General features: G+C 46.1%; 1 protein-coding gene across 1 annotated transcript in view; it reads left to right on the forward strand.

The window, feature by feature from the left end:
• T265_13613 (hypothetical protein) overlaps positions 1-13,691 on the forward strand; it is a gene marked incomplete at both ends in the record, with an annotated part of 37,766 nt that extends 24,075 nt beyond the window's left edge. The window contains 12 exons of the mRNA XM_009169700.1: positions 635-670; positions 1,955-2,206; positions 3,287-3,505; positions 3,667-3,825; positions 4,075-4,129; positions 4,219-4,385; positions 4,481-4,624; positions 7,180-7,318; positions 7,444-7,534; positions 7,713-8,142; positions 10,513-11,032; positions 13,154-13,691. Coding sequence (XP_009167964.1) covers positions 635-670; positions 1,955-2,206; positions 3,287-3,505; positions 3,667-3,825; positions 4,075-4,129; positions 4,219-4,385; positions 4,481-4,624; positions 7,180-7,318; positions 7,444-7,534; positions 7,713-8,142; positions 10,513-11,032; positions 13,154-13,314 — 2,373 coding nt within the window. The remainder of the gene's footprint in view (positions 1-634; positions 671-1,954; positions 2,207-3,286; positions 3,506-3,666; positions 3,826-4,074; positions 4,130-4,218; positions 4,386-4,480; positions 4,625-7,179; positions 7,319-7,443; positions 7,535-7,712; positions 8,143-10,512; positions 11,033-13,153) is intronic.
• Positions 13,692-14,219: the final 528 nt, after the last annotated feature.

Genomic DNA, 14,219 nt, shown 5'->3' on the forward strand with positions numbered 1-14,219 from the left:
CGATCTGCCGGGCAGTGGTTGAACAATTAGTCGTTCGGCCACGAGCGGCTGAACAGCAGTGTGGTTGGCTCTCACTTAGACGGGATCAGTGTAATCTACCACACGGCAGCAAGAAGATTCGGGAGGCCGTTTTATTGAAATCAGTATTAGCGGTTGAGGGAACCAGCTGATTTTACCCACCAGTTCCTCCTGAATTGTTTTTACATGATGAGCGTTGCACTTAACCGAACTTTCGAATACTACCCCACGCTCTATCAGTTTGGCTTATCTTCCGTTACAACAAGCTAAGGTGGATCCGCTGAAAATCATACAGTTCGATTTCATTCGTGTTTTTCACTTCGCACCACTGTTAATCATGGGTCGGCCAATTTCTTCTGCGAGTCGCCTATCTGAACACTTACGTGATCTGCGCCGTAAATTGTAACCGATTGTTCTGAAATGTGTCGGGACACTGTTTGTTTTGTCTGCGCTCGTCGTGTTCCAGCACTTCCGTGGATTTCATACGACAGTGCGTTTACATATCCGCCTAATCCCGCATTATATTTTGGTTTCTTCTGATGGAGAAAGCGAGTTGTAACCCCTTTGTGTCATCAGTGCAGTTGTCATGGACCTCCTAACATGCTTTTTTTCTCAGGTTTGTTGCAATATCGAAGGAATGGAACAGTGCCTGGTAAGTCCTACTGGTCTTTCCTATGCATCCGTATTCTCTTTGGTTTTTGCGAGAATTTCCCTTTGGTCAGGTTCATCCAGAATAATTATGTTATTCTGGGAGCACTGTTCAACTGAGAGCTTTCAACCCTCAGTATGCCGATCTCAAGTTGTTTGCTTTATCACACGGACGCGGGGATCGCCCAGCTCTGCAAGGTTTGGGGACAGATTAGCTTTGAAGTGGCGGCAAAATAACTCAAAGCTCGAAATACTACTTTTTAGTTTTATTATGACCCTACGCGAATCATTATTTCATTTGATAACCTTTCTATAGAGTCCTTTCGTGGGTGATTGCTCACTTTCAGTTCGTTAAAGATTCCCTATATATTTATGATAACACGGGAGGTCTCAGTTGGCCAATACAATCATAAAACGGAGTTCTGTTGGACAACGGAGATTCAATGCAGTATTCATCTGTTTTCACTGCCTGGGAGATGCGTGGGTGGGAGATTGGAAATTTTCCGAGGTTAGCTGAACGTAGTACACTACGCAACCTTATGAGTAGTGTGTTGCGTCTAGACAATGAGTTGCGATGTCTCAAATATCGTACCAACTGCAACTTGAGACGGCCTGGTGCAGCACATTCAGTCGAAGAAAACCATCCTTAATGAGAGGTATAACCGGATTTCGTTGAGTCCCGTCGCAAAACCAGGTGAAAGTATTCTGCAAGTTTTTAGTTTTATCTAGTCTGGGTCTAGGCCAGGAACGTCTAAGTCGAAATCTGTCCAGATTATGATCAAGTATAACGTGAGGTTGACGGAAAATCGGAGACTGCGCCCACCTGATGGACCCCAACAAAGCTACAACCGGTCTTGGGCTCTGGAAGAGTTGTGGTTGTTGGGCAGTGTAGCGTCGGTGTCAACACTGACGTTTCTGTCTGTGATGGTAACGGTTGACTGCTCTGTGATTCGAAGATTTTGTCCATTTCTGTTTGGAGCTAAGATTTTTTGCCCCCGATATTTGTAGGACCTGCAGTAAGTTTTGAAAAATTGCGGTCTACCGAATGATTTCAATGCCAACACATTCAACAGGTGACCTTGCTCGCCATGGGGTTTTTTACCACAAGAGATTTTCGAACCAACTAAACAAACACCCTGCTCGTAGTTTTTGACCGAGCTTTTTCTATATCTTCCGTTGATTTCATTTTCTTCATTCAGGTTGCAGTGTAACGTTCTTCCATAATGATATCAACCCTGTTTTTGTCCAGTGATCGATTAGTTTCTTCATTGCCAACCTCTGATTTCAGACCGCCCTAACCCATTTACCAGACTATAACGACCGATTGCAGTTGGTTGCGCAACACAAAAACTCGTTGGAAAGCCTAGTCGCTCCGCAACTCATTCGGGCTCTGGGAGAGACAGTCCCCAGCCAACCAGATGACGCTAGTAGTACTCGTTGGCCTTCGGGCGCCTCATTTGAAGCAAAGCATTTGGTCAGTTTGTTGTACAGAATCGGACGTGAGGGTGCTGCGAGCAATTACTACACGAATTGGATAAAAGTGAGTGTGTATCGGAATCTCCTTTCTCGGGTATTCTCGTTTTTCACAATCTTTCAGGACAACGCTAAGGAAACGGAGAATGTTCTTGTCACGGTTCTGTTTTCCCTGTAGTAGGACATAGAACCAAGTACGATCTTCAAGCAAACGCAATGATGTGCTGATTTAAGATAAATCGTTCAGCTGTAGTACCCTTTCGGTACCTAACTGCCATGCCACCCGGAGGAAGCACGAGGGCTGGGATACTGCCAGGTCCCCCAAGCCTAGACAGGGGAAGTCGAGAGACAGAGGTCAGGTTCGAACCACGGACCTTTCGGTTAGTAAATTCGCGCTCTAACCACTCGGGCCATCTCGCTGATTTATAGAGAAACAATTTGGTACACCGCCAGGATGTTGTACAGCGTTCATCACAATGTGAAGCTCATGCCATCATCGAATCACTGTGTCAAGAAAACAGCGGGATCTGAGGGATTGCAACCAGTATTTACTTGAACGTCGTGACACTCATTTCGGAAAGGCATCTCTGAAAAAATCAGCGACAAAGGATTATGTTGGTTAATCGGAGTTCCTGAGATCTTTTTACTCCTTTCCCGTGTTTTTCTCTTCAGGTTGGCTACATAGCTCTGGCTTGCGTTCCGTGGCGGTCTTGATGTGCAGTTGGTCTCCCTGAATATCCCACAGGTGCAACAGTCATTTGGTACTCGTCCTCTTTTCCTACCCACAGTCCAGTGCGACAACATGAAGTAGTGGCCGTGTTCAGTTAGAATAGGCGAGGTCATTCTTATTATGGTGGACAGGCTAGTCAGAACAACTTCTATGGACTCTCAACTAAATGGAGTCGACCTCTACATGCTCTGGGCTAGGAGAGGGCTAACCATGTATATGATGCTCTATATTGGCTTCTTTCATCGTCCTTGTCGGGCATCTATCTTACTGTTGTCCACTTTGGAGGGTCCTATTGGATGTGGTGTCTACAAGGATGGATAGCCGCAGTTTCTCATATCGCAAAGACATCATGCTGTCTCACGTTTCCATTGTCGTTTGCTTAACCACAGTTCACTTTCATCTCCCTGTTGACCACAGTCTTGCGTCCTGTCTACCTGGGAGCAATGTTGTTCGTCCAACCCAAGTTTAGATCCGACTTCGGACACTTACCGATTCTTCACACTATTCACCAATCGATCCACTTCACCAAAAGACCCTTTCTGTGCTCAGCTGGACGTGGATTCGTCAACTCCAGCTCGAGAACAAATCATCTTTACAGTATTCTACGCTCAGCTGCTGCACCTCATCAACAACCAAGTAAGCTATTGAAATGGGTACATTTGACCTGAGTTAGCGGACTATATGGTTACCTTGTGTATTTCGAGGTTTTAGCTTATAGTTGTAACTTGGTTTTCCAGGTTTTAGTTATCTCCCTTATTGATACACCTTCTCGTCGTTAAATCCGTTCTTTCTTACAGCTTGCTACACACTTGTTCCCCGACTTACAGTCGGTGAAGGTTACAGGAGCTTTCGCCGAGGCGCTCAAAGATCTCACTGAAAAGAGGCGGATATTAATCATGGGTTCTGCTCCTCAATCTAAACCTCCTCAAGTAGACTACGTCGCCAATCTGCTAATGGTGAGTTTTTTTTCACGCGTTACCTGTTGTCCTTTGTAAAGATCAAAGAGAATACGTGGTTACAAAATTTAACATGTTCAGCATGTTTTTATTTCCAGGCTGCTCTCTGCCGGGTCCATACTAGGCTGTGGGGACGTCTGAAACGTGCCATACTCGTGCTACTTCCAGTTTATTAGTAGTGTAGATGTTTTGTCCCGACGCGGTGTTCGGAAACCACCCGTTCATATTGTGTTTGCGTTCCCTTTGTAGATCACGCTCAATTGTTGCACCCAGTTTGGAAGAGTTGTTGAATCCCAAGTCCCTGGTGAGTCAAGTTATCTCAGGTCACTTCGGTTATCACCAGGCTCTCATACTCCGCCCATAAAAGAACTTTTACGTCCTGTTTTACAACAGGTATTTTTGCCGAGACTCCCTCCATACCAGACGCTGAACGAAAGGGGGTTCATGAGATGACGCTTCAGCTGTGTCGAACTTTGTTGGATCCTTTCGGAAATTTCGGTGAACTGTTTGGAAAGGAGACAAAGAGCTTGTTTGAAGCAGAGTTGTCAAAAGTCAATCTGGTATGTGGTCTCTTTTCGTCAATTATGCCAAGATGCACCACACACACACGGTTGGAACCTAATCGTCCACCATTCCTCCTCTCTGCTTTTTGTAGACTGATGCACGTGCGACCCCGGAGTTTGTTGAGCGCCTGAGCCAAACAATGTCCGCGGTGATTCAACTGATCAACACAACCATACGCAGATGTTTCGATATCTCGATGGGTATTGGCATCCCATATTTACTCAGTATTATTCAAGTAAGCATACGGTTCGTTGTGGATTGGCCTCATGTGCGCACTCCGCTATCCTATAAAAATGCGGTTCTCGGGGGATAATTGTCATTCACATGGTTCCAGTGTGGCGTTTGGTGTGTGTGCGTGTGTGTGTGTGTGTGAATTTGTGACTATCTAATGGCCCAGTGTCAGACTAATGGGTGGTGAAATTCCGTTACCCCTGACGTCTAAGTCTCAAACTGTGACCTCCAGAAGTTTCTGATACTTTCTTACATAGATATCCAGGTTCCCCGGAAATCCACGAAGAAAGTACAATTAGAGGGGTGGGGGGCAACAATTAGAGCATCATAGAAACTAGTCTTGGCAGATTCAGCGCTACCGTCCGTTATCGCGTATGCAGACACAACAAACAGGGGGCAATGGACTCGTCCGTCTTGAAGTTCTTTCACAGACTTTGCCAAACGAACCGTGCACAGGCAACTATCAACAGGTACCTAATCAATTAGAGACGCCTCTCCTCGATGGCCCATCACGATGCACACGGCAGCGTCCTCAGGATCACCAGAGCTGCGCATCTGGAACCTGGATGAGTGCGAGTCAGTTCAATTACTGTACTTGCTTCCTGTTTCTGACACAGCATGTATCAATGCAGAGAGAGAATCCAATGTACGAGAAAGACCTGCTTGTTGTCCTGTTTGATTCAGTGTGCGAACATTGAAAACAGCTCGGTTTGTCGGCTTTCGGAGCTTGAAAACAGACTTCCAAGTGTTTATGGCCGTTACTGAAGTCGGATGCACAGAACCTACAGCTGAGTGTGATGCTCGGGTAACAAAGTGGTTAGTCCTGGTGGTGGGACCTGCATTGCGTTGGGGCAGAATAGAAAAGGGCATGTTTCTGTTTACTCGACTTGTTGTATACCACAAGAAGGGTGGTCCTTTTGATGACATCACGTGACGGCCAATGTGATATGACATTTCTACTTACGCGGCCCATAACTTTATACAAACTGAGGTACTGTCACTGTCACATCGGTATGTTTCAGTGGACCAAACCGCTACTCTGCGATAAGGTCCACCTTTTTGCAGTTAGCTTCGTCTTAGCTGCTATGACCTATGGGATGCAAATGGGTTGGGTTACCTCTAATTTTCGTACCCTTATTGTGCTCCTCAGTCCTCATTAGTGCCCGCTTTTCGTTGTTCTGATGTTGGGTCCTGGTTTACAAACGATTTGAAGCCAGCCAATAGAGAAGGGATTGTTAGCAGCTGATGGTCGAAGCATTCACTGATCTTGATCGTTTAGTTGCAGTGGTCACCCATGGCTAACAAAACGGATGTATAAACAACCAAAGAATGCCTACCGATAGTTTGACGATGTCATCCCACTTAGTGACAAAGAGTTTGTAACAAGTGGAGGAAAATGTCGGTAGCTCAGGTAGCGTAGATGGTCGTTGGCTTGCTCGTTGAGCTGGGCAATTTGATTGCAAACGTTTCATCACCATCCGAGGTCCCATCATCAGTGCGTTATTGGGGAGCGTAGTGGTGCGTAGCGGTTGGCTGTGCGTTGAGTGGTCTTACGTGTGTGTTAATATACGTGCTGGTAGCCGGAGATGACCTTTGACCGCGCTTAGTTGTTCGGTCGGGCGGTTCCATTGGTTGCTCTGTTATCCCGTGTCCTCATTCGCCGATGCCCACGTGATCTTTGAGCTTGGCATTTCTCGCCGTCGTAGTCTGGTCGATGTTGGAGTGACCTTAATCCTTCCGAGTTTCAACTTGTGACCTTTATTGATTCGACTCCGAATAGTTCCTTGTTTGTTTGTTTGTTGGTGAGTGTTTCGGTTGAGATGTTGGTCTTTTGCACGTAGAGGTGCGTAAATTGGATCCAGTTCGATGCACCGGTTGATCGAATATGCCATGGAGTACCATGCTTCCGGAAGTTCTCTTCCGTGTCTCGTGTCTCCGTATGCCAAAATTTTTGCGTTTCTCAGATTGAATTTGTAGCCTTCTTGGTCCTCGTTTATAGACATCAAGGACGGGAGGTCATGTTTCCTGACAGCCGCGTTGTGTTCCTTTATTCGTGTACATAATTTTCTCCCAGTTTGTCCAACGTAGAATTTGTTGCAGTTGTTGTAACAAAGTTGTCAAGTTCATTGGACAACTAAAACCTCAGTTCGGTAGCTGCCTCTAACCCAGTCCCGTCTGCGTGATTTACAAGACTGGTGGGTTACGGTACAAGAACCCAGAACAGCCCTGACTGGACTGTAATTTTCCATGAGTTTTCGGGAACCTAGACCCGGCTAACTCGTTTTTTCTGTGTTAATTTGTCGATAGACGTCACCTCTGACTGAAGCGATTTTCTTGACACAAAATCATACGCACTTCGAACTGAATTTCGCTCCGACTCTTCTTACTTTTTGTGTCTAATCACCGTTATTCACAGAAACACTGGTTAACATCTTTAAAATTCTCCACTCTGTTATAACACTTTTGTTATAACATGGGCATTCGGTCGTCAGTAAGTATACAATTCGTTTAACTAGAAGTTTCTTTTCCAAACGTCATCTTGTTTCTGTCCCAATACAGAGCTTCTTCGATAGCTTCCTTGCGAAGTGGACGATTGCAACTGAGCGCTCCGCAGAGCCATTTATCGCAGCCGATGCGAAGTCCGGTTTCAGTCAGAATTCCGGGCTCACGTGTGCTCTACATCTTGCGAGTCTTACAGGTGGGTCTAGATTCCACCACCCATCATTGTATCACACTTGTTCACTTGCTAATTGTCAACGCATCTGAAAGAAAGCAGGTTTAGGTAGTCTTCTGACGCCTTCCCTTGTGTTCCTTTGTGATCAGGTGAATTGAGCCTTCAGTCTCATTCATTTGTGGAGGTGGTACTTACCAAATCAGCTGACTTGTTTGCACGAATTCTGTCCGACACGGAGAGGTAGGTTAATCGCTTCCAAGTGAGTTATAATTATCCTGTCTCTTGTTGTGGCGAGGACGGGTGCAGCGTTCTCATGACGTTCTATGTTGTTTTTTGTTTGGTCTTAAGGACTGAATATTGCCAAAGTTTGTAGATTTACGCACCGATGAGTTTTGCCATTTTTTTTCGCTCCTACCAGCTCATCTTTCCTCAGTGCTGGTGAATTCCCACGTGAATCATTGTGGCAAAGCACACAGTCGTTCACGTCTGCGGACTGGATTCTTCTGCGTCTGCTGGTTGAGTGTCACCCCACTGCCTACCAGAACACAGTACGTTTACTCGCACATCCCTCTACTACCCCCACCACCACCACTACCGTCACCAAACCAGTTGATCCGGTACAAGATGGGACTGGGGGCGTGGGGATGCAGGCAACTCTTTCCGGTCTCCATCGGTCTAATGTTACTGCCTGCCGCGCTGCTGTTTCTCTTGTTCGGCGAGTTGCTCTTGCCCCGATAAGCCAAGTGCTGAACACCGTTCCCTCTATGCCAGTTTGGTCGTTTATGCCTGGGAGTGGTGAGGCAAAGTTTCCCGACCTTGCCTATCTTCCACAAGATTATATCACTCAGGTAATTTTTCGGTAAACTGCGAAAGTGAACTGTACCATACACACACCCTGTGAATTTGGGTTCGCCGAACCCCTGATCAATGTTTCATAGCATATTTCATGGAAAAGTTCATTAGTCTTATCTAGACATAGTTGCAGGATGCACACTATGAGGCGAGCGGTTCCCATCTCTTTCGGTTATGACAATAGACCAAACCAAGTTGAATCTAGACGCTCTCGAGGGTTTTCCCCAAGGTATTCTTCTGTGGACAAATTCTGTGGTCCGTTGTTGATGACTTTTTGAGTGAGTTTTTGTTCTTCAGGATGACTTTCCTCCGTGCCGATATGGTATGGCTTAACGTTTTTATAAAATAAGTATAGGTAATTTCATACAATGTTCAGCCAAAGGTCTAATCATCCAGGTACGATCAATGTGGCAATTTAGAAGCGCCAGAATGATTCTCGTTTTTTGTCTGGCCTACTGTTCTTGCCAACAGCTTCGTGCTGAATGGATATGGGAAAGGTGGTATCTAGGCTAGTTACCAGAATTCTGTCTCTGGGTTACATTCAGAACTTACAGTTCCATATGATAAAGCCCCTTATTATGGTAAATCTAACTTAGATAATCCCGAAAGAATTTTTATGAAACTGGAGATGTCTTTGCCAGTTGAAAGCGCCGGGGCTTCATAGTTGCCGAACCATGTGTAACTTGATAGGACAGTGCATCCTCGGGTTACCTGATGATGTCTATTAACCAGCTGACTGATATTTGGAGGGCGAGATGGACCAAGTGGTTAGAGCGCGAATTTACGGACCGGAATTTCCGTGGTTCGAACCCGACCTCTGCCTCTCAACTTCCCCTGTCTAGGCTTGGACAAACTGTTAGAATCACAGTCCTCGTGCAACCTTCGGGTGTCAGGGCAGCTAGGCACCGAAAGGGTGCTACAGCTGAACGATTTGGATAGTAAACAGCTGTTTTTGAGTGCTTGGTACTCATCCATCCATTCCTAGGTGGACATCTCCCTGAACGTTTTTGTCCTATCGCACAGTCCCACCAGAATGCTCTCTGGTTGAGTATGATATTGGCTGTTGTGATCAATTTACTTTATAGGCTGACAACACAAACGGTAGTTTCTCAAGTTTCTGTCTCTGATCTGGGTCCGTGATCTATGAGTTGAATATGGAGTACAGGGGGCGAGATGGCCCAAGTGGTTAGAGCGCGAATTTACGAACCGGAAGGTCCGTGGTTCGAACCCGACGTCTGCCTCTCGACTTCCCCTGTTTAGGCTTGGGAACCTGGCAGTACCCCAGCCTTCGTGCTTCCTTCAGGAGCTAGGGACCGAAATCCTTCAGGACTAGGGACCGAAAGGGTGCTACATCTGAACGATTTTTAAATTTTTTTACAGTTATCTTCTATGTATGAACACATACTTTGCCCGTAGCTATTAAGGTTTTCCTTCAGGATCGTGGTTCCACACTAGTGCTGAGAAGCATTTTTTCATCGGTTTTTATCCTGTAACTCGACTGTCCATCCTGCTGACGCGAATTTGTTTGAACGCCGAGAGTTATGCCCGGTTAGGTTACCTGGACTGGTCTTCAGCCATGAATGGACTGCTTCGCCTCAAGCCAGGATGCTCGGTTACTGAGCTCGTGTATCGTGCGCATGCGTCCACGCATGTGGCAAGATCAGATTGCCGGATGTGTGTTAGCCAGTTCGACACACTCCCGTCACCTGTACCCTACTACGTCAGAATACTGTGTTGGAATATATACCGGAATATTGGTGGCATCCATTGGTTGTTTTGATCAGGTGGCCTGTTCACTGAGCTTGGCAGTTCGATTCCAAACGTTTCTTCATCAGTCGAGGTGACACCATCGATGCGGTCATCTATTGTTTCCCAGTTTTGTGATATATAGGTATAATGTGTTCACGGAGCAAAAAGGCGACTTTATGTTTAGTCGATTTGCAAATGAGTGTACTTCTCGAAAACAGTCCCATTCGGGTTCAAGTAGAACATTAGGTTGACGGAAACTCGGGGAGTGCACCTACCTGATGAGCCCCAAGAAGGGCGAAACCGGTCGTGGGCTGTCGAAGAGTTTTCGGCAACCTTGTGAGAAGACGACTTGTGAAAAGAAGACTGCATGTTTAGTCAATTTGAAGTCTTGTCTGTTAGCCGAATCGTTTTTCAGGCCTGAGGTCGTATTATTTGGTCACTTCGAAGGTGGTCTCTGCGGTGACAAAGGTTGTCTCGACAAGCACACAGGACTGCTATGTTGCCAAGCCTCACATGTTACAATTATGGCAAACAACAGTGTTCGAGAAAAGGTAACCACGCGGCCCTCTGGACGGTGTGTCTAATCACCAGACTACAATTTGTACCTGTTTTTCTAGATCGGCCAGTATTTACTCGCGCTCCCAGAACATTTGGAACCTTACATGTCCGAGATTGGGACAGATGCTGAATCGGAACAGCATATTTCCGGTCGAGGGTTAGCAGAATGCTTGCACTTGGGTGATCCGGACGCGGCCTCCGTGGCTCTTATAGCCAACAAAACCCCTGGACCACAAGAGGAGACCGGTGACAGCAGCAAACTAACTCCCCGTCGTCGGCTGACCAGCCTTAGTGGTGGTCACAAATCACAGCAGGGAGAAAGATCGGTTGAAACATTCACAAGTGCAGCCTTTTGTTGGTTAGAGTCGTTTGTCTCCGGGGCCGTCTGCGAATCACTCCTGACGACGTGGCTTCGAATCGGAGGCAGTCCACAGAACAAAGAGCAATCCCAAAAGAAGAAAAAGAGGCCAATCAGCTCCAGTCACCGAACCAAGCCTGATCTAAGTGACAGTGAGAGCGAATTGGAGGATCACGTGAATCTGACAGAACATGGAGCAAAACAATTGACCGTGGACTTGGGTATGTTTGGCGACGAGGATTTCGGTTCGTTTTGAGTCGTTTCGATGGTAGCTGCAATTGGGTAATTCGTGTACCCAGTAGAAATTCATAGAGAAACTAGTGTGAATGAATGGTGCCCTGTGGTCATTTGGGTACCCTGTTTCGAGTAGCATTATTTCTTCACAGCTGCTGGATTAACTTCACTTATTTTAATGCGCTCTATTCTTATCTCGGCACACCAGAAAGTCTGTTCCATTTTTTGTTCGTTCTTAAATTTGCTTGTGCGCTTCACGCCCGTTGAACCATTCTGCAGGAGACTTGGTACTCTGGAAAGCATTACCCCGATCTTCTGCCACAGATGCAGTGTGTGAAATGCTTATGCGCTCGAGATGGTTCAACGTCTAACGCGCGAACCTACTGGCCCCATGCTTCGAACCCAGTCTCTGCATGTCGACTGTTCCTGTCTAGGCTTGGACAATCAGATAGTTTCTTGGGCCTTGTGATTTTCTCGCCTGGTAAGGCAGCTAGGCACCGAGTCATTCAATACCATACAACCAGTATTCAGTAAATTCGCGCTCTAACCACTTTACAGCTAGGCACCGAGTCATTCATTACCATACAACCAGTCTAGTTTCAGCGAATACTCAGTCAGTTTATGTGATGAGGACTCCTCAAAAAATAATTGCATTAAAAAAAAACTGAGAAAAAATCGTTCAGTTGTAGCACAATTTCGGTGCCTAACTACCATGACACCCGAAGGTTGCACGAGAGCTGGGTTACTGCCAGGTTGCCCAAGCCTAGACAGGGGAAGTCGAGAGGCAGAGGCCGGGTTCGAACCATGGGCTTTTATTCAGTAAATTCGCGCTCTAACCACTTTGCCCTTCTCGCACATAAACAGAGTACAATTTTGACTTGTTGTAACCAAATACGCGAACTAAATATGGTCATTTCCGTCCCATGTTAACCATCGCTCGTTTGTCTACAAATTAAAGTACATTTTTCCAAACATTGCTGGCCGCTGGAAATTTTCAAACAGCTTCGTCATCTCCCCGTTTTTTGTGTGTGCAGTCTGTTGAGTACGTGTTTGTTAGAATTGCTGCGATTGCGATGCATTTTAAATTTCTCCCCATAGATTTTCCGTTTCCTTCCGAACCAATTACTCAATAACTCGATTACTTGATAGGTCGATGGAAAGTCATGTTTATTGGTTGTTGATCAGGTGGCTGCCGATCTGTTCGCCGAGCTTGACAATTTGCTTGCAAACGTTTCGTCACCATACGAGGAGACGTCATCAGTGCGCAGTTGGGTGGGTACCACTTGCTTGCCTCCATGCGTTTATGTAACATTCAAAGGCTATCTGTTGTCTTCTGACGTGACTGGCTACTTGAAGTGTAGCGAATTTGGTGAATCTATTGGTCCGTTTGTGATCTGTGTTGCGTTGTGGTCTGCGTTCCTTTGATTTGATGGGTTATCCCAACGTCTTCTATTTTTGGTAGCTTGTTCTCTCTGGCCTTTGCGTAAGGCACTCGCCATGGTCACATAATTGAACACAGTCGAGCGATAGCTGTGAACGACGTTTCAGGCTGATCCGTTATTTCTCTGGAGAAATGGGTCCTGTTGGGCACCTGTTGTGTTACCCTTTACATACATCATTTTAGTGATACACGACTCTTATACATTACTGAAAAAACATTTTCTGACAGGGCTTTCAATTATTAGAGGGCTTTGTTTCGTTAACTGGCCATTTATAATCAGGTTGTGGTAAGACTTGTGGCAGACAGAGCCTCAACGTGTTCTACATTCACTGGTCTGCTTACCCTTTCATCTATCGACACTTTCCTCCCTTTGGGACTTTTTCCGGTGACCAGTACTCGCTTTCTCCTCTAAGGCAATCATGTGACCGCTTTATTCCGCTTCACGAATGCGGAATGGCCCCTTATTTCTCCATATTTCCTTCCTCCCTTCTTTTGCAACAAATGAGGATACTATCTTTGTTAGTTAGAGGTGCGTTTATGCAGTGTGACGTTTTTAAGCCTATGCTTCCCCATCCGTAGAGACTGTTTAGGCGTTCCGCACTCTAAAGTGTAAGTTTTCGGTCCTACATAAGCGGTTTTTCGCAATTCCGTTCCCTTGTGCCTTCAGATTACTTGCAGAACCTACTGGAGGACATGGGACTGTCTTTTCCTGGGAATCTACAGGCGCTTCGTGAACTTATCAATTGCTCCCCGAGTGAGTTCGCTGAACTGAGTGCCGATCGACCCCCGCGGATTGTCAGTGCTCTCGAAAGGCTCCGCGGTCTCTGATCAAGGACTCTATTGGGCACTTTATGAAGGCTGTGCTTCATCATGCTCGTTGTTATTTCTTGTTTTTTTCTACGTATTTGTTTCGCTTGAGGACCTTGGTTACAAGTGCCTTTTTCAAAGATTATCTTTTTCTCCAAAGTCCGCAAAGATCCATCACACTCGATGGAATGAGCGGCTTTGTGCTCATACGGAAATCTTGCTTATTTTGCCACGAATGAGTCGGATCCGAATGGCATGCTCATGGGCGCTCGTCAGTATCAGTAGACTGATCTACTGATTTTGTGTTTTGGTGAACAGCTTTGAAAGCTAAAGTTGCCCACTGTCAGGACGCGTTCATCCTTGGTCTAACTCTGTCCAAAAAGTACACAATTACTCAGCCGTTGGTCCTTGTAACCGCACTGAAAACCGGCCTACCCACTGGGGAGGTTAATTCTCCTTCCGTGTAAATGTTCTCCTGGGTATATCCCTAGCCCTGGTTTTACAGAACCAGGTTTTACAAACTTCTCGCTCTAGACTATTGTCGGATACCTACTTCTTGTCAGAGAACCTGTCTTTGAAACTCGCAAGTATATGAACATCCCCTCCGTACTGAGTAGGAATGAACTCGAGTAGATTGATGGAAAAACAACGTTCACGACAGGGTCTTAGTGCTATCGGTTACCGTTAGTGGCCTCCTTCAGACGGAATCGAGGAGTTCACCTACACCTTCCAGTTCGCAGTCAACTTTCAAGCAGTTTTGTTGGTCTAGTCGAGACACCCACATCTCTCGGTTGAAGCAGAAGTCAGCTTTTCATGCTGTTAGTTGCTGTTAGTTAGTCAACCAAACTATCACACGTCACTACAAACGACCCTCGTCACTCTCCCAGCTTCTCGTTCCGCCTCCATATTGGTCAGATCAAAACATA

The sequence above is a fragment of the Opisthorchis viverrini genome (genome assembly GCF_000715545.1).
Source record: "Opisthorchis viverrini unplaced genomic scaffold opera_v5_85, whole genome shotgun sequence".
NCBI lineage: Eukaryota > Metazoa > Platyhelminthes > Trematoda > Opisthorchiida > Opisthorchiidae > Opisthorchis > Opisthorchis viverrini.